We start from the raw sequence: 20311 nt of genomic DNA, 5'->3' as shown, positions 1-20311 counted from the left end.
GTCAGGGTAGATGCAAGATCCCAAAGTTAAAATTTTTTTTAAATTCAGTTAAAATTCCATACTTCGCCTTGAAAATTCAGCATTGTACTATTTGTTTACCAGGGAAACCCAGAATTCCTGAATTCTATTGAATGATCTTCAGGATCAGGCATTTTCATCTCTCCTTCAGTATAAATGTATATTAAAGATGAAATGAAAAACACACAACTCCAAAAGAAGAAGAGGGAGAATAAAAGAGCAAAAAGACCTAGTTGGAAAAAAGAACTCTATATTAAAAAAAAAAAAAGTATTTCCATTAGAAGAACCAAAAAGAGACTTCTGGGCAAAGCTTGGCAAGACAAGAGGAGTATGCCACCATGAACAAAGTGACAGAGAAGACAGATTCAGAGAAATGTCTCCAGGGTAGCATCTTTGATAATYTGGGGAGTGGGAGGGGGTGTATGGAAGGGAGAGGTTGCTGGAGACACTGGAGAAATTAGGGAAGCAGCTGCCCATTACAAATAAACTAATGTAACGTAATTCTATGTTACTTTCTTCATTTGTAACTTTATTTATAGTTTTATAAAAACAACGATAACAAAACTGTGTACTACTTTGTATAATTTTTTTTCCTCTTTTAGTATATGGCACTAAGAGCTACTCAAATGAAACAGATTTTTCTTCTCCAGCAGTTAATGAAAGTAAGTATTGTACCTGAACAACTCTTTTGGATACCTCTAACATAAAATAAAGTTTAAGAATAGCCACAGTGGGGATGTTTCACAAAACCAGTTTGAGGGACCAGTATCATAACAGAGGTGAAAGTCTCTTCAGCAGATGCTGTATCAAGACTACCCAGCGCACTGGTGTGATGCCAAGGGACTGAATTTATTTTCAAAAGATGTTTGTCTTTTTTTCCTTCCCAAGTATTTAGGTCTCAAATAAAAATTTATAAGTTGAACTTTATAAAGGCCTACTTCAGCTCTCTGAAGAGAACTAGAAAAAAAGTGGAACTCATGCCACTAATCAGCAACAGAAGTTTGGTTCTTCTCCATTTCTGGCACAGTGAGAATCATGTTCTACTTTCAAGCGTACTGGGTGTAATGCCATCTTGGGCAGAGCTACAGCTACACGTAAACAGCTTTTAAGACTGCATGAACAGCAACAGCCTTTGTGATAAGGGAAACTTGTCTGAACATCAGCTGGAAACTGGCCCTTGTCACTACAATATCAGGCTATACTGCTTAGATTTCCTTAGAGAGAAAAGAATGGTGACTTATTAATCAAACATGGTTAACATCTTGTGCTGCTTTGGTAGTGGGGAAAATCATGAGAGATGCTGACATGAGAGATGCTGACATGCAGGAAAATGAAATCAGAAGTTCCTGGGGCTTTTGACCCAGGAGATAAACAAGCTCGAAATCACTGGGATTTGAGCAGCAATGCTATTGAGTAATACAGAAGAATAGATGAAAACTACAGCCTGCTCCCTCCATCCAGTCAAGCTACAAAGGACATCCTAAAGTCTGCCACTTAACACTGATGATGACCACTATGTGTGGTTTCCAGATATATACTCAGGATTGCTAGACAAAATACAAGCAATAAAATTTTCTTCTTTTTTAAGCTCCTTCTTAAAAGTGAACTGAGATGCATATTCTTTCTTTATTAGCAACAGTGCTATGGAATAAGCTTCATCCCTACCAGGATTTTGTGCTTCTCAGTGAACCCAGGAAAACCTTCAGGCATGACGGCACATTCAGACTCAAGGAAGTTGCTCTTCCAACACACACTTAGAAGATAGAGGAGATAGAGAAGTCATTCGGTAGGTACAAGAAATATCAATAAGCAAAACCCTGAACATCATTGCCTTACCTTCAGAACTGTTCTTTCCAAATGTTCAGCATTTGCTCCCTACGAGTTCTTGGAATGTAACGTTGCTCTCTCAAGTGTTAGTTTTTAATGCCATTCCAACACAACTATATAGGTACAGAAAAGCAAATTTAAGTTATAGATGTTCACATGTGTTCAGTTGAATGGTACAGACCAAAATACAGATGTGCTACTCGAACATTTTGCAAGGTTATGGAAAATGAACAAATTGATGTCATTCCTCCTAGTAACCCACAATAACAAACAAATATGACTTTCCATGCGCAGCATTAATTTTATGATTAGAAGAATTTATCAAAAAAATTTCCTTACTTGTAACACCCAACTGATAAACAAACCAATTTTACTTCAGGAACACAACTCTAATCCAGGTGTGAACACACTGGTTGGAAAACTTGCATTTCCTTGAACTAATTACTTCCTATTTCCAAAAAAGGCAGTTTGGGAGATTGCAGATGCCACACTAGAAAAAAATATAAGTGTTTAATCAGAAACACTGCAAAAGTCAGTACACTGGAAGCCATTTCTGAAACATTATTGCCTGTCAGGTTTCCAGAGATCCTTTTTGACCTCCTTTAGCACAATTCCTTTCCTCTAGGCCTGAAAAACAGAAACAGATTCTCTTATTGTCCTTTAGTATTCAAGAGTTACTTATCTATCTACTTGCTGGTATAATAAAAATCAAAGTCTCTCTTGAGAACCTTTCTACTAGACCAACTTTAAAATATTACTACGGAGGCTAGCAACAGTTTCTATGTTATTAATCCAATCAGACAGGTTTATGCCTGTCATCTTTGCCCAGATTTGAACTCCTGTTGCCCAAGAGAATAGAAATTGGTGATGCAGGAAGAAATGCTTAACTGTACAGTATTATTTGCTTGTGGTTCAGCAAGCAGTTAACCACATATGTGAAGCTCTGCCAAGACATCCTCCTACAACAAAGGAACTTAAAAAAATCTGCAGAACACAAACACAATCATCAGCAATTGACATATTTTGGATAGAACACTATTTACCTAATATTAGCTCTTAAAATAGAATCCTGTATTTTTACAGGTTTTTAGGACTGAATTAAATGGAAAGACTTTTTTGCTTGCCTTAACATATAATTATAAACAGTTTGCTAGTTGCAATATCTATTTATCTTTATGTTACTATGATATTTTGGCAGAGGTCAAAGCTCAAAAATATACTGAACTATTAAAAACATCTTTTTCATGGTGGAGAGAAATGCACTTCTGCATGTATTGAATTTTTTGTACCATTTTCGGTAGAGCACACTGCTTAAATGACAACAGTGCAGATGCAAGAGGAACCTGCCCCACACCAGCGCACATAAATGAGTGTAGCCTCAAGACAGCCTATTTAGCTAAGGCAGGGCAGTGGTTAATGAGACTCTCTAAGCAGGAAGACATCTTAGGGACAAAATTTGACTACAAAAGACAGAACAAATTTCTAAGCCTAGCTAAGTTTAGCTGGTACAGACTAAGATTATGAAAAGAGATTCTCTATTTGGTTCTAGTTTTCTAGTAATGAAATCTCTTGGACACATACAGATACATACACACATATCTACAATATTTGGTAATAATTTACTTTAGAAAGGTACCAAKAAAACAAATTCATTAGAATTTGTGAGAAGTTACAGATATTCAGATAAAAAGGCAGTAAAGGATTGCAAAACATTTTATCAGTGGAACACCATTAAGAAAATGGTGTATATAAATGCCTGAATCATTTCAAATCAAGCCTCGACAAAACATTTGGAGATTTGTAACAAAAAAATCCCTGCTGGCATGGTTATAATTGAGACATCTGTGGGATGTCCTGTTGTCAAAAATAAGGAAAAAAAAATTGTTGCCATTTTAAACACTAGCCAAAGCTGCTAATTTAACCACCTTAAAAAATTGAGTTCTCTTTCTCTCCCCCCTCAAAAAAACCAGCAGCTGGTTACTGTTAGAAAAGACTTTCTCACAAAATCTTGGTTTAATTCTGTTGCTTAAGAAAATCATTTCATAGCATCAGGTATTAAAGGACTGTGTACTTGCAGTACCAAACAACTTGTCCAAGATAACTGGAGAAGAATAAAAGACAACATGCATATCAAAAGAAAAAAAAATAATCAAACCTAAACCACCTCCTTTATGCAACATGTCAGCGGCATAAAACACATTGCTCTTACAATGCTTCAGCAAAGTTTGCCTATAAATTCTAATCGCTTCTACATTTTTGACTTTAAAGGGAGTCAGCTGTAGAACCCTGTTAGATATTAATTAACAAAAAACAGGGAGTTGCCTTAGTGAAAAGTAAACAACATTCCAGTTGCAGAGTCTGATGTAACATGGGTGGTTGCATCTAGACTCTACTATTAAACTGTTAAATAAAATATGCTGAACAGGTTGGGAGAAGTACAAAAATAGAACATGAGGCCTTCTTAGTATTAGTATAATGAACAAACCCAGGGTCAATCCTATCTTTTGCTCTAACATTTTAAGTGTGCTCCACTGTACGTACAAGAGACTCAGCAATGCCAGTTACATTGCCAAGATCATTCACTACTAGTGACTAGTGGTTCCATTACAATTTTTTTTTAAAAAAAAAAGTTTGGCTCTAGTACATGAAATTTAAGAAAGGAAAACACAAAGAGTATTTGTGTAATTGAAGAGAGACTAGAACCCTTTAATATATGGAGCAAGAAAGATAAAGAAACTTTCCTGCATTAACTGCCTTGGTGTTGCAAGACATAACAGTACTAATCACGGTATTGACCCAGATTCTTTGATTTTTTTTGCTCCACACTGCCCTACACTGTTCTGAATTATGTCAACCAGCAGCTAGTCCCAAAGGACCATGCATTGGCCACCCTTGTCAGAATGCAGCAAACTCATGCCCTTGCTCCTCACATCACACCTCTACCAAGAGTGAGATGTGAATTTAAGTTAACTTTATATCAGCTCCTCATGACTTTCAGCCAGAGCAAACCATAGTTGGCAAGATATCATGAAGATCTGACCCTTCTATGTTGCTGGAGAAGCATGATGGGACTAATTAAAGAGCACAAGGCATAATTCACGGAGGAAGCAAATGGTGTTAACATAGCTTGTGTTGATACAGAGTTGAAAGAGAAAAATGGTGGTGCAAAAGTGAAGGGAAAAAAGGTCCTGTTATGATACAGTCATGATAAAAGGCAACTGTTAAGACATCATATGATACTGGTACAACAAACTGCAGAGCTTCAACCCAGAGGGACCCGTATGGTCTTAAGGACTGAGCCAACAGAAGCCTTGGGATGCTCAGACTGGGCTTTCGGAGGAGCTTCTCCTCTAGGAGGGCGGCACAGTCACTGAACAGGTTCCTCAGAGAGGTTGTAGGATCTCCACTGTGGGAAGTTTAAGACCCACCTAGACAAAGGGACAGCTATGCAAAATCTGATCTACTGCTGGCAGGAGTCCCATGCCAAGCAGGAGGCTGGACTAGATGATTCACAGAGTTCCTTTCCAGCAAAGATCTCTAGGACTCTGATGTGAAATCTGCCACTTTTTTTTTTCTTTAAACTACCATAACTATCACAGTTTATGGAACATGATACATTTTTCAAACAGAAGTGACCTCCAAAATTGTAATGTAACACTAGAAAAAACAAAATCAACAAAGGCATTCATAGTGCAGAGAATTCTGATCCCTGTTACTGTTGGGACACATATTTTAAATAGAATCTGTCATAGAAGAAAAAAGGTTCTTCAATTGTATATACTCTAGGGTTTTGACATATACAATAAATTGGAATTTTCTTGCTTTCACTGTTGCATAAAAATCTTGAACAGTTTTCTCTCCTTTTAAAAAATGGAAGAAGTTCCTTTTGAAGAGAAATAATGTTCTTTTCATAAAAAAGTTTATCTAAACATCTTAAAGTGTTTTAAAATAATGTTAAAATGTTTTAAAATAAATATTTAAAAATACTACTGCATTATAATGGAACAGAAAGAGAAGCAAGGTATTAAAATCTGAGACAGAAAAAAACCCAACTGTTTTGAATATGCACTGATTCTGTATACCAGACAGTTAAAAGAGCTGTTAGATTTTCACTGCTTAAAGCTTTTCACAGCTTAAACTTTAGATAAGACTTCCTTTGTTCTGATATACATTCATCACTCAACTCTTCTCTCATCTTCTATGTGTACACAGCAGGAAAGACTGTTAACCTAACTCGCAAAAATACAGAGACTATTACTTTGTGAAAAGGAAAAACATTAAGAGATTTGTGCAGAGTTAAAAACAAATGGCCAAAGGAAACGCCAGAATATACTGACGGACCTTAAAAAACAAAACAAAAAACTATGAGAAACTTCAATAATAGGTTAGTGAACAGAAAATAGAGAGTATAAACTGCAAACAAAAGGATTTGAGGTGGTAGAAATCAAGTTACAAAATCTTCTTTACAACTACAAGAAAAATAGAGACAACCTTTGAGCTATGGAACAAGTTAACAGGATCACTGTGTAATTACGTGTACATGCCATCTAACCATCTTACCATTGCAGCATAAAAGAAAAACAAAAAAACTTGGGAGGACAACCAAAAATATGAGCTAAAGGAGTTACCTACACAAAACATCACAGAAAGCTCTACTTTCTAGAAAGGAAAAGGAGGGCTAAAGAGCAGCACTGGGCCACTACTGAGGTATGCAACCTTCCAAAGAAAAAGTGAAGGCACATGTTACACAGCTGTTTGGGCTATTATCAAATGCAAAAACAAAGGAGGGATAGGAAAGAAAACAGCAGCCGCACTAGAAGGCAGAATCGCTTTGCACGCAGTCCTTAACATATGGAATAAACAGTACTGAAGCAACACAAGGGAACAATTAGTATAAACGGTTTTGTAAATATCTTGGACAAATACCAGAAGAAACTAATACTGTGGAAGACACTGACTAAGTCAGGGGAGGGTAGGGGCCTAGATGGCTTTTCTGTCCTCCTTATGTCCTCATGTGCCCTGTATTTATATTTGTATGCTTGCATTACCCAGCATATAGGCTATTTAAGGTCAGAAGAGCATTGCAGTAGCATAGYTGCCTCCAGCAAGTAGTGCTTGACATCACTAAACCACACAAAAGAGTACAGCCCTTTTATTGGCTTAAACAGCAAATATCTGCAAGCAGAATTGTTTCGCTCTATCTGTACAGGTTTTTCCACTGTACTGTAGCATATACAACTCTGGTACTAACACAGTTTTGTTCACTGAAATTGTTAAACAGTTCAAGTTTCCTCCTCATGTATTATCAGTGGCCCCTGACCAGAAATCAGTTCTAAGAATTTAGCTTTAAAATCCAAGAAAAAAGAATCTATATTTTCTTATTCTGAAGTTCCAATTATTGCCGAATTTGTCTTCCTCGGTAGGAAGTCTGACACATTCTGCATATACATATTAAATATCACATGAGATCTGTGACATTAATTCTATGATAGCCTTTGTTGATGCACATGTATATTCTCCAAAGCATACACAAAATATTCCAGATTTTTCCATTAACACCCTGCTTACAGGATTTGTAGATATATGAAAGGCTAGAATTGTTTATAAACCCACAGAAATAAAAAGATTTCAAAACATTATTACTCTATGTCTTGTTAGACAGAGACCTTAAATAMGGATTTCCAAATTTTCTTAGCTAGATATCTCAACTGAAAAAAAAAACCCAAACCAAAAAACAACATGCAGGGCACGTGTGCCTCACAGTGTACACCAGAGTCTTGGCTCTTAATTGTCCAGATTAAAGACCTGTTGGAGTATACAAGAAGTCCCTCCTTGTCCTAGGGCTCAGGGTTTCTTTCAACAGAAATCTGGGTGGGAGGAGAAATGGGATGTTGAACACCCAGGTCTTGTCCTGACAGCAGTTTTGAATTTGGCCAGGGTGCAAACCCAAACCTCAGAGGTGGGTCTTGAGCTGCTGGTTTAGCTGTAGCCCATGACATTTCAAAGATGGCACAAGAATTCATTAATTTACAGCAAAAGAGAGCAGGGAGCAGCAATCCTCATTTTTGGTACAAGATAATGATAAAAGAGGACTACAGGTACAAGAATATATTATTTCTACTCAATTGAAAAAGAAAGCTCCTTTAACTGAGGAGTATCCAACTCCATGAATGAAAGGTAATAGCATATAGGCCAGCTCTGATTATCTCCACATGATTCTTCCAGGTTGTGGATTAATTGGGTCCTGCCATTCCCAAGAAGTGCTGCCAATAGGACGTGCTGCCAAATGAAAGATATAAAAAGTATGGGACTCACATGCCCTGCTCTGCAGTCATGTTTTTAGCTACTTCTGCATTCTGCAAAAATCAGCTCACATATTTTTTCAGAAAGCAAATGTACAAAATACAGAAACTCCATTCCATTTGAAGAATGACTTTCCTAAGTTGCCTACAATCTGCCCTTTTATTCAAAGACAACTGGAGTTTACAATACTTACAGGTGTCTGTGTTGCATTTGCAATCCAACAAATCCTTACAATTTGATAAGGGGGATTCTCAAGAAAAAAGCTCTTAGGAAAAAAGTTCCCAATATTTCTGAAGAGGGAGCTGTTATGTGGAAAACATTACTCAAGAAAAAAGCTTCACATGTGGGAATATGCCTTACATACATATTCTCCAGGTAGGTCCAATGTGCAAGTGCAGACAGGAATCCATACAGGGTTTCAGCCAGCATTCACATGAGCTTAATGGCTCAAAGGACATACTGTGGCTGCCAAACATGCCTTAAACCAAATCAGCAATAGAATGAATCATATTCTTGACAATAATTTAGGAAAAGGAATATACACCCCCTCACACCTCCCAAAACCCCCAGTAGTCACGCTGCTAAAATCAGTGACGAATTATTTTGGGAAAATGGCAACTTACTACAACAGAAAATTAAGAAGGTATTAAAGAGAGTAAATGAAGCAAGTAAATTAAAAATGCCTCTGCTTATTGGCAGGGAAGAGGGAGGCAGAAAGTGAAGAAAACTGAGAGGTGGCACTTAGTACTACTGCAGGGTGGAGGAGAGGTTTATGGGAACGGGGCTGGATGGGGACAGTAGGATTCTGGTGCTTGGTTGGAGGAGGACCTAAGAGAATGAGCAGGAGAAGCAGGAAGCCTGGCCGATGAGAAGCTAGTTGCAAGGAAAAATGGTGTTTGAGGGAGAGGAAGAGAACAGGGGAAATGAGGATTGTGAACACTGCTACCTCAGGGGTGTCTAAACCCAGTCCCTTCCATAGATGTAGCTAGCTATGCTGGAACATCTGCATTATCTGTTTTCAGTTTAACCAAGCGTACAGGATAGAAAGATTACACAGCCCAAATGTGACCCAGTGCAGGAAGCCGTGGACTATGCAACAGGAGACTTGCCTTCTCTTACTGGCCCTGCCACTGACTTCCTTGGTGATGACAGCAATTTACATTACCTGTCTCTGTTTCTCTCAAAAAGTATAATGAAAATGACTGCTGGTGTACAGTGCAAGTGCTATGCATTATTAACTAGCCACGTGTGCTGAATTTGTGATCTATATAAATTACCACCCCCCAAAATTTCTGTTGCTGATAAAATAAAAAAAATCCCACATCACCACAAAATTTAGAAAGATTACTATTACAGAGTCTTTAACAATTCCAAGTTAAGACAACCTAACTACATTTAGTGCTCTTCTACAACGCCTAGTTCAGCACAGCTGAAAAAATATTGGCCATTAAATCCACAGGTAACTGTTGCATTCCACTTCCATGCTGGCAAATCCTGGCCAAAAAGCTCTCTGAACCACTGCTAACACAACCTACAAACTCAGCACTGAACCAATGAATTCCAGTAATCGCCAAGGACATATTTCAGTCCTTTCCTTTGATCACACAGGCAGCAGGAACCTCAGGCCAAGATCCCTTCAGCCCTTCACGTATGGTCTCCCTCCTGCCCAACAATTTCCTTGTATCACACCAGTTCTGCCGTGCTCCTCAGTCTAAACTTGTCATGCTGCTCAGTAACTCGATGAAATGACAGCAGCTGCAGTGTGATTCCTAGTGGCTACTGCCAGCTCTTCAGGATTGGAGCAAAGTAAAAGGTAACAGAGGCAATCAGAACTGACATGTTTAACATATATCTTAATTCTATGTTTTACAGTTTTTAGAAGTTTATGTTTGAAAACCCTTAACTCTCTACTTCCAAGGTTTCAGGGATCTGCACATCAATGAACATAACCAGCTGGGAGGAAGCATTAAAAAGGAGCTAACTTTGTTAACTGTTCTAAATAATAAAATAGAAAAAGTCAGAAAATTGAACACTGTAAAGTGCAGGCTGCAATTAGAGTGAAGTTATTCTCCGAAAACAAATGACTTAGTCACCATATTCACAAAGCAAGCCACATATCCCAACTACACAAAAATCAACATCAGTAGARTGTTTTCTGTCAAAAGAAGATGATATCATGCTCTGTAGTAGTGGGTTTGGATTTACATCAAGAGCTGGAAAGAAATACACACAGCAACAAAAGCAGATTCAAAGGTTACTCCAGGAAACTTCTTTTTTTCCTTAACTGTTGAGTAAATGTGCTTTTCTGTACTCACTGTATTTGCTGTGAAGACAAATTTTAATTAACTTATACCTACTGTTTGTCAGTTTTGGTATTTAATGCACAGAATAGATATACAGCAAAAGCTCAGCTTCAAGGTTAAAGAAAAAAAACTCTATGACCCACTCATGTGCTTACATTTAAAGATAAACTGGCAGAATTTTGAGACTTGTTGGATAATTTTTAAATCTGATGCAGTCAGTAATTTTGAAGTATTTTTCTTTCATGAGGAGAGATATTTCATTCCAAAAAGACAGTTTGTGAAACTCAGCATGCTTCACAACAGAGAAACTGCTTCACTGTGATTTTCCAGCAACTCCATATTTAATGTTTTTCTTTTTTTTAAACAAAGTATTTGACAAAGGCATGCTATCCATTAAACTGCAATTAACTTAGTCCTAGACAAACCCCCAATTAAGTTTCCCTATGTATAAATTTTACAATTCAGGTATAACCTGATTTTTACACTGCATTTGCAAGAAATTTCTAGTTAGGAATTCTTAGGAATTTTAACTAATTCTAGTGAAGAATTTCGTAGGGTAACATTTAACCCCAGTGAACACACCCTCCTGCTTGCTCTATTCCTGCCATATTCTCAAACCACAGAATAAAAAAGATGACACTTGTTTCAAAATCTTCTGGTCAGTCTGACTACTTTTACAGAAATTACTTYGGGGAATTAAAGCTGGCCCTAGAGTGCTCCACACAGTTCCTTAGAACAAGAGGTCATACATAGAAAACCAAATAAAACAAAACTCTCCTATTAGGTCACAGGTAAGAAAAAATCCTGACAGACAGTTTAGTGTTACTAACATGGATTGATTCTGCTCAGCAGCCTTCCTTTCTCCTACAAAAACTTTTTCAGAAAAGGAAGATAAAATCTGCAATGTAAACTGTAATGGATTGAGGGAGTATCTGAGAAAGGCACTGAAGTACTGTATCTGGGATGCCAGAATGGCAATAAAAATACCCCCCAAACCCCCAAACCCTATGACCAACATAGGCAATAAAAATGCCAAAAATGTTTGATGCATCAAGAAAAAATGAGTGCCTTTGTAATATTAAAATGAGTTTAAGTGTCAAAGTAAAGGTTTAACAATTTAAGCAACTCCTAGAAAATAATTTACAAAAAAACCAATTGCAAATAAAGGCTAGGAGTTCAAAAGTACTACATATTGGCCTAGCTATTCACTGAGATAACAGTAAATTTTCAATGTCCTCACTAGAATCCATTTTGACTAATTCAAACTGCTGCTGACAATCTCACTGTACAAGGATACAAGCCGAAAGATACAGGCAACAATCAAAAACCAAGAAGACCTTTATGAACAATATTGTCTGATGTCCAAAGGAAAAATTATTGTTCCCTTTTTTTCTCCATTATTACTCTTTCTAGGAGAGAAAGTCACTGAGAAGCAGTGAAACCACACCGAAAATTGCTGAAGAGGATATTTTAGAAACACAGTTCTATAACAGTATTTAGAACTGCCTATATAAAAACAAGATTATTATAATGAAACATAGTATATACATAGCATATGACAATATAATATGAAACAGAACGGTATGTTTAATTAGGATATCCTGAAAGAAAAGGAAATATATACAAGTGAAAAAATGCAACACCTTAATGGAAAAATTTGTATTCAAAGGAAACAAATGTGTTTAAAAACTACCGAAATTTATTCAGAACATTCCAATCTAGTCAGAAGGATGCAGAAAGAGGGAGTTGGAGAGGGTTATCTTAAATCAAATTTCTGTTGTCTTTCGTAATTTCTTATTTATGCAATTTTCTATATATATTTTTCTGCTACACAAGAAAATCCCTTAAGGGGTAAAGTAATTAAAATATATAAGTGCATTACATCTTAAAATAAACATACACACAACCTGTCAAGTTACACAGTCTTATCAATAAAGATTGACTTTCTAAAAGAAACTTAACAAAATCTCTAGAAAGACAAAAAACCCATGAAAGTCTATATATTCTGAGCTCCACCAGGGGACTTAAAATACCGTTATTATCATGCAAACAATTAAATGAGATGGAATTAAAAATATATATATATATATAGGAGACCTTGGCATAACTCTTAGGAATGCGCACCTCTCAAGGGCTTCCAGCATACACAACTAAACTCTCTACCACATACTTTTAAACACTGAATTTAAAATACATTAGTGATAATGATCACCAGCACCGACAGCCACACAATGTCAGTATATAATATTGTCTGTACATCAGAAACATATAATTACTTGAAAAGAAGGCTGTCCCATATTATTGAGAAAAAACATCTATAACTTCAAACACATTAATGAAACCCTTCTACTCTTTAACTCTTCTTCACRGCACAGAATTAGATTCTCTCCCTAACATTCAACTCTAAAGTTTTGCTCTGAGAATAGAGAATCTGGACTGCCACGAAGTGTGTATCACACTGACAATTGCCCATTATCTCATATATAAAGAAACTGATACCTCTTTACCTAGCAACAAATTCAGCCCCACAGAACTGTCTCAAGTATTTCATACCTCAATGATTATGTCTAATTGTTTAGTCTCTAACTGAAATAAAATCATTTTAAAAGTATCAGTAACTCAAACATTCAACAACATATCCAGCATTAAAGTATCATTTAGATGGTGGAAACAGAATTTTACAGCTCTGTTTTCACTAACTGTTCTCAGAAAAAAGGACTGGAAGGAACAGCTGGTATGGTTGAACACATGCAACCACAGTACGAGTCAATCTCTGGGACACAGAAAGAGTTGCAAAGCAGAGATGGACTGAAAAATCAGGTTACGGCACTGGCTACAGTTCAGGAAGATCCTGATGAGGGGGCCTGGCAAGGGCAGCGGGCAGGAGGTACCACTGGCCAGACATTACACAGACAGACGCGACCAGGCTAGGCTTCACAGAAGATTAAGCCCTGCAAAGCAACAGACATTCCTGCTTCCTGTGTCTGCAAAGTTGCTCTGGAATTTGAAGGAGAAGTCGTGGACTGAGTTGACAGTCTATTAACAGTTTGACAGAAATCATCAACTCAGATGAATAAACATATTTTGATACGCCAAATATAAGACCATCTCACTTCTGCCTTCTATAAAGACAGACAGATAGAGGTCTAAATACAATCAGTCATTGAGAGACCACGTACTCATCTAATGAAGTGCACTAACCAGCGTGGCACACCAACATTAAAGGTGGAAACCCTTCACAGTACCCCTACCACCTCTACATCTCAAATTTAGTGAAAGGCAGTTCTAGGCAGCATTGCAAAACAGATAATATTCTATGAATCTCCTCCTCCAACTCCCAGCACCTGTAGAAGAAAGCATAGGTAAAAGATGGGAAACACAGAAAAGGTGAATCTCATGGCTGTAAGAACTACTATCTTAAAGCAAATACACACATTTTTTAAATTTTCTCTTCAATTTTTTCCCTCAGTGAAAAAAATGTATGGAAACATTCAAAGTCTAAAAGTTAAGACTAGGTTCTCATGATTTTCCCCTGCCCATATGAAAGGTTAAGCACAGTCACCAAACTTGGAATTCCATCCTCAGTCATTAAGAACTCTCTGGCACAGCTCCCAGACCAGTAAAAAAATGACCATTTCAGTCCCTAAGCATGGAGCCAGAGCCATTAAAGCAAAACAAGTTCTACTGACAGCTGGTTTTCTTAGCATATTCACGTCTGTGTGTATATCAGAGAAAAGTCCTCCAGGACAACAGTGTTTATTAAAGGATTATTCCTATGAATCCAGGGAAGACAGCATTAACTGAGCAACAGTGCTTCTACCCTTGTATCTTGGTTTTTTTGTTGTTTTTTTTTTAAATGTGAACCAAGAAAAAACWATTTTTATTTTCTTTACCAAAAACCATTCATGATGAAAAACATAAAATACATTACAACTTTTTTTTTTTAAAGAACATTTCTAATCTACATTAATGTGTAGAACACTGACATGCATTTTAAGCATTATTACAGAAATTAGCTGTTCAGTTTCTTACTGATTCCTTGGATTTAGAGTCCATTGACTTTAAAGAAATGGAAAGCAAAAATGTCAGATATTTTTATTAAAAACTTTCTTTCATATAAATATCTATAATGCTTTCACTGAGAAAGATAATTCTGAGCTAGCAAGAAGCTTTCTACTGACAGGACTAAGATTTTATGAATAAAGCACAAAAATACATGATAGAGACATAAAGGGTAAATAGCCCAGCAGCTGCTCATTGTGCGGAGGAGTGCAGAAGCAGCCTCCGAATCCTTCTGTGCCCATCTAGCAGCAGGAAGAGGGCAGTGGTCAAGTGCATTTAGCAAGAGAGTGGCCTCAGGTACTGACTGATCCTCAGCTCTCTGAGCCTTTCCCCAAAGTGTAACAGCCATCAGCTGGGGATAAATAGCACCCTGTGACCGGCTGCATTTCCCAAGGTGGAAGGAGGAGCATGACTAGGTGGAGACCCGTGCTCATGGACGCAACCAACCACCATCCTCACATGGTGGGTGGTCAGTGTGTGGGGTTTCCCAGCTTACCATTTCCTCAGAAATTATGCAGAAACTTGTTTTTGTTGTATTACAGTTATGACAGTAGTTTTTGCGCAAACTACTTGTCATAAATATCACATCATGTTTCAATTCAACTTAAACTCATTTTTGAAATAATTAAGAGCAATTGTTATTGGCACTGTATCTGTTTATTGATGCAATACAATAAAGAACATAAAGAATTCATAAATAAAATTATAAAATGAAAGATCTTTTTAAAATGATCAGTTCCAAATTAAGGAAACATTAACTAGAATTTGCTGTTAATGTGTTTTGAATAACCAACTCTCAAACAAAAGGAATGTTTCAAATTAAAAAGTTTTAATGAAAAAAACCAAACCATATATAGTAGTGATTAATTATTGCTGAGATTTTTTTTTTTTTTTTTATCAACACAAATACTACTTCTTCTTCTTTTTTTTTTAACTCTAAGAATTGCACTTAACACTTGCAGCGAGACACAACATCAGGGAAGTCAATGGAACACTGACATTGACTGAATGAGCCACAATACTTTTCTATTGCACTTTTGCCTCCTTCCTTAGTATATGAGCTTCTCAAGCCACCTGATCTTAGTGTCTTTATCCCAAACCGTAAAAAGTGGGTATTTTCCTGATTTTATAAATCCCTTTAAGAGTCTATGTCAAAATACGTAGAGCAGTCAGATAGTCTTACTAGCATTATGTTTACCATACACCTAAAAATAGACCAAATGTGCTTTACAACAACAATTCAAAGCAAAAACACTGTATTCATATTGTGAGGGTTCAAATTTGCTCACAAGATCTGTGGGTGAGCAACATATTTTTAGAAAATGCAATGTGGGAATGTGTGTTTATATGGTAGAGCACAAAAGCAATGAACCTCTTGGGAAAGTTGGAGATAATTCATTTACACAAACAGGCCCTTTACTCTTATTTCTTTCTCTCCGAAGTTGAAACATTTATATCTGAAAGAACTTTTTCATACATCAGGAAAATGCCACTCTCACTTGCTCATTCTTCCTAAGGTGAAGAGAGTTAATATTAACAGAATAATTGTGGGAATTTGATTTTTTTTTCCTGTTGTATCATATACTGTGAAATGTCTTGTGGGGAACTGTCAACTATTACTTACTCCACTTCAAAATCTGCTGCATAGAAAACACGGTGATAATTTGCTTATATGGCTTTTGTAGATGCAATTATTGTTAGCAGGAGGAAAGAAATTTTATAGCAGAACACAGTTCAAATGTAACATGTCATGGCCTCATGTCTTTAAACTAATCCTTAGGGATTCTTGAGGCTTTTTGTATTTTTGGCAAAAAGTATAAAGAAGTATGCATTGTTGCTTCAGTTCCCAAACACTGGGAAGTTAAATATCTAGACTGTCAGCTCAGCTAAACAGAACAGAGATTGGTTTTGGGAAAAAACAAATGGCAAATATCTCTTTGTTATTAGAGCTCAGTCAAACAAGTATTGAAAAATCTAACTATAAATTTTCTCACACCACATGAAAAGTAGCCAGTAGAATGAAGGAAGATGCATCAGCTCAAAATTAAGCAAACTTACACATATTGAAAAGGAGAGACTTTTTGCCATAAAACAAGAGAAGATGATGAAAGTAACACTGAGGTAGGTTACTCTAAAAAGTTAACACAGAAAACCTGAATCATAATTGCTTGCTCGCTCTTGCTCTCGCTCTATCAACTCTTAGGTACATTACGGATTACCAGTGCCTAGATTCCACGATGAACACCATACAAATACACAAGGACAGAGTAAGTTAGATCTACACTTTCTGATTGCAGTAGCTTACCTTTGATACAGAGATAACATGAGAAGGTGTGGCACTAAACTTCAGGGTTTATTGGCGTGATTTTAAAATGACTATCCATGACAAAGCAATAAATGAGTTATGTCAGACATCTCACATATCACTTTGTGATGTTACCTCCACATCACACATTTAAAATCAGACATACTTTAGGGTACTGAAAGAAAACCTGCTATTTTTAGGAAAACAAAGTATGCTTTTGTATTGACACTCTACTTGGTCTCAAGATGCTAATATCTTTCTAAAGACACTGTTGGAAAGGGGAAAATAAGCAATGTATTCGTTAGCATATGGGCCACCAAGACATATCTGGGTGGCCTGAAATACAGCTAAGAGTCAACATGTGACTAGAACTGAAAATACAACGGAAACTAGTGACAGCCCATTCCTTTTTACTAGCGGCTGAGCAGAAGAATTCTTTGCAACATGGAAGGATAATTACATGCTTGACTACAATTATTCTCTGAAATGATGTTAAGATAAGTTAGGAAATTGATAAAAAATATGAAAATGCAAAAGCTGCTCTATGTATTATTTGCATGTGTGTGTAACCAAATTTTCTTAAATAAAGTATCTGGGAAGCCTTATGCCTTTAGCTAAAATCAAATCTTGGTCTTTTTTTTCTTAAATTGCATCTATCAGCTTATCCAGACCAATGCCCTTTGGACTAAAATATCAAGATATCATGTCCTTTTACTTACACTAGGCATTATTACTGAGATATTATAAAACTGTAGTAGTCAGTACTTTTCTATCTTTTCTTCTCTACCCAGAAGTGTTTTCACCAGTACAAAGGAAAGTCATTGTGGTATTGACCAGAAAAACAAAGCATCACTGAAATCAATGTTAGCTTAACTTGACTGCTGGATACTTGAAAAGTCTCATGTGGTTACTTTTTTGCAGTAATATAAATAAAGAAACAAATGCTAAAAAACAAAACATAAGATGATAATTGCCTTACTCTTTTTAAAAATCAAATAAAATTTATACAGCTCAACATCCACCAAAATCTCCTTAATGTATATTCCAGAATTGTATTTGGGCAAGTAGTTCACCCTCTCTCACATCAAAACAAAAAAATCTCAATATTACTAGAATACTAGAAGCTCCCTTCAAGGTATTAAATAAGGAAAGCTCCATTGTCAGGTGCAGTGTAAAATGGGGCCTTGCACTATAGCAACTTCCAACTTTTCCCTAAGAAAAAGTCACTTGAAAGCTTGAAGCCACAGTGATAACACACTGAAGCAGACATAAGACTGAAATACTGAAGGGGAGGAGGAGCACTGGGACATTCTTAATTCCAGAAATGGAAGAAGAGAAATCTAATGAAAGCAGACAGATTTCTCATCCTGACCCTTCCATTTTAGGAGTAAAAATTAGCTTATTAGCAAATCTGTTTGCCAGCTGTATGGTCCAAAGATGTTAAAATGGAATATTGAGATAAAATCCTAGAAAAACTAATTTACCAAAGCTGCAAATTCCCAAAACAGTTAATAAAGCCCTTTGGCTTCTGCAACAATTTTTTATTCAAAAATATCACTTACCTATACATACATACATACACATATATACATATACATATATATAATTTGCCCTCCCCAAAATGAAAAAAAAAATTAAATATTCCCCCACTTAAAGCAATTAAAAAATTAAATATTCCTCTGGGTGCTGAGGAAGCATTCAGAATATGTTGCTACAGGAAAACACAGAATGGTTTTCCTAGATTAGTATGCAAAAGAATATTATATGTAGCTAATGACTTTTCTTCAGGCATAAGTGATCAGGTCACACACCCACACCATTATTATGCCTTTAAGCAATTGAAAGCAATATGACATTATCACTTACCAACACTTCTTACAAAAATGAGAAAAAATTAAAAAAATTCAGAGAAGAAATGAAAAGAACACTCCAGAAAACACTTACTGTTCAATACGTGGGGAGAGATACAGCTTAGGAAAAACCTGAGTAGCTTCTGCATCCTCAAAACTAACTGAAAGAAGTGCAACATCTTCTCCAGGATCTTCATTCACATCCTGTACATAAAAAAAATTTATATATAAAGTGACAGATAACAAACTGAATACTCTTAAGCTTACAGACAACTAATTATAGTCAAATACCAATTCAAAAGACACTTGAAGGGGGAACCTAAAGTGTGACCATTTAAAAATAGGTTGCAAATATATCCTTTCTTACTTTATCAGTACTTAGAAGACATTCTGAACTGCTCAAATTCCTTTAAAGTATCAAGATAAAGTTACTGTATTAGCAAGAGTACAGTCATGTATTTCTTCTTCCACTGGCTGAAATACATATTTCAGTAAAGATACAGATGTCATTACTAAGAATTTTAGATTTAGCATAACAGCTGATGAAAACACCAAAGAACTTTTTTGTTATAGTATCACTGAATTACAAACTCAGATTTTATATTTCTTATTTTTCAAAGTAGTACATGGCCCAAACTTTGTTGTACTTGATTCCTGCTTCTCTTGGGAACAGAGAAGATTTTTGCAGTCAGAAATTTATATCTGGAAGTCATTATTCCTCAGTTTCCTGCAAATTAAACCCCTGCATTATTTACATAAAAGACTGTATAATCTAAGAACTACTGTAAAAAACAAAACAAAACAAACAAAAACACACTAAATACTATGACAGGCAGCCTTAGTGCATTCACAATTTAGGCCCTGTTTGTATCACAACCACCAGCTATAATTTTGGGATCAGGTAGAACAAATTGTTTCTGGTTATGACCTGACATCTCTCCGACTCCTAAATCATGTATAGCACAAACAGCTGAACTTCTGCTACACGCAACCTCATTTAAGCTCTTGACCTCTAGTTAGAAAGTGATGAGTTAGCAGCACAGTGACTTTTATTTACGACAAGTAATATGGTGTCACTTGCAGCTCACAAACAGAAGCCCTTCAACATATCTGTGCATATGCACATAGTAACTTGCCAAGATGCGTTTGTTTTTATCCGTTTTGGAAAAATATGAAAGGAAATAGATAACCCAGCAGATGTATTCAAAGCAGGATCAACATGGTGCAGCGTGCCCTGGTATGGTCTGTCACACGCACAGCTGTGAGGAAGGAACAYGCAAACCTCTTAAACATTGTTAGGAGATCCTGTCCCAGCCAAAAAGAAAAAAAAAGAAAAAAAAGTGCCTGTTGAGTGGTTTCAGGAAGATGATCTTGTGCCACTCTAAGCTCTGGCAGGAATGAAATGGTTGATGTCCAGAGAAACTGGCTGCGTATTAGCTATTACGTGCAAAACACAACATGCCAAAAAGCTTAGTGACAAGCTGCAGGGAAGAACGGGTCTTAAAAAAGCCTGATTGTCTTACGTGAATAATGAGACAGAACTGACAATGTTTTTTTAAATTCTGACTTGACGTGCAGCTCAGTTCTGATGGCTGAAATAAAAGTGTACTCCTAGAAATGCCTATAAAATGGTCACGGACACA

The 20311-nt window shown here is 36.5% G+C and overlaps 1 protein-coding gene across 4 annotated transcripts in view; it reads right to left on the bottom strand.

Annotated features, from left to right (window-relative positions):
- The window catches only part of BABAM2 (BRISC and BRCA1 A complex member 2), a 189588-nt gene that overhangs the window by 71816 nt on the left and 97461 nt on the right, over positions 1-20311 (bottom strand). For all 4 annotated transcript variants that reach the window (XM_026059471.1, XM_026059472.1, XM_026059470.1 and 1 more), the window contains one exon: positions 18763-18872. In XM_026059471.1, coding sequence (XP_025915256.1) covers positions 18763-18872 — 110 coding nt within the window. The remainder of the gene's footprint in view (positions 1-18762; positions 18873-20311) is intronic.

The sequence above is a fragment of the Apteryx rowi genome, unplaced genomic scaffold, assembly GCF_003343035.1.
Source record: "Apteryx rowi isolate R43461 unplaced genomic scaffold, aptRow1 scaffold_158, whole genome shotgun sequence".
In the NCBI taxonomy this organism is placed as follows: Eukaryota; Metazoa; Chordata; class Aves; order Apterygiformes; family Apterygidae; genus Apteryx; species Apteryx rowi.
Note: the sequence above shows the minus strand (reverse complement) of the source record. Positions and strands in the feature narration are given on the sequence as shown.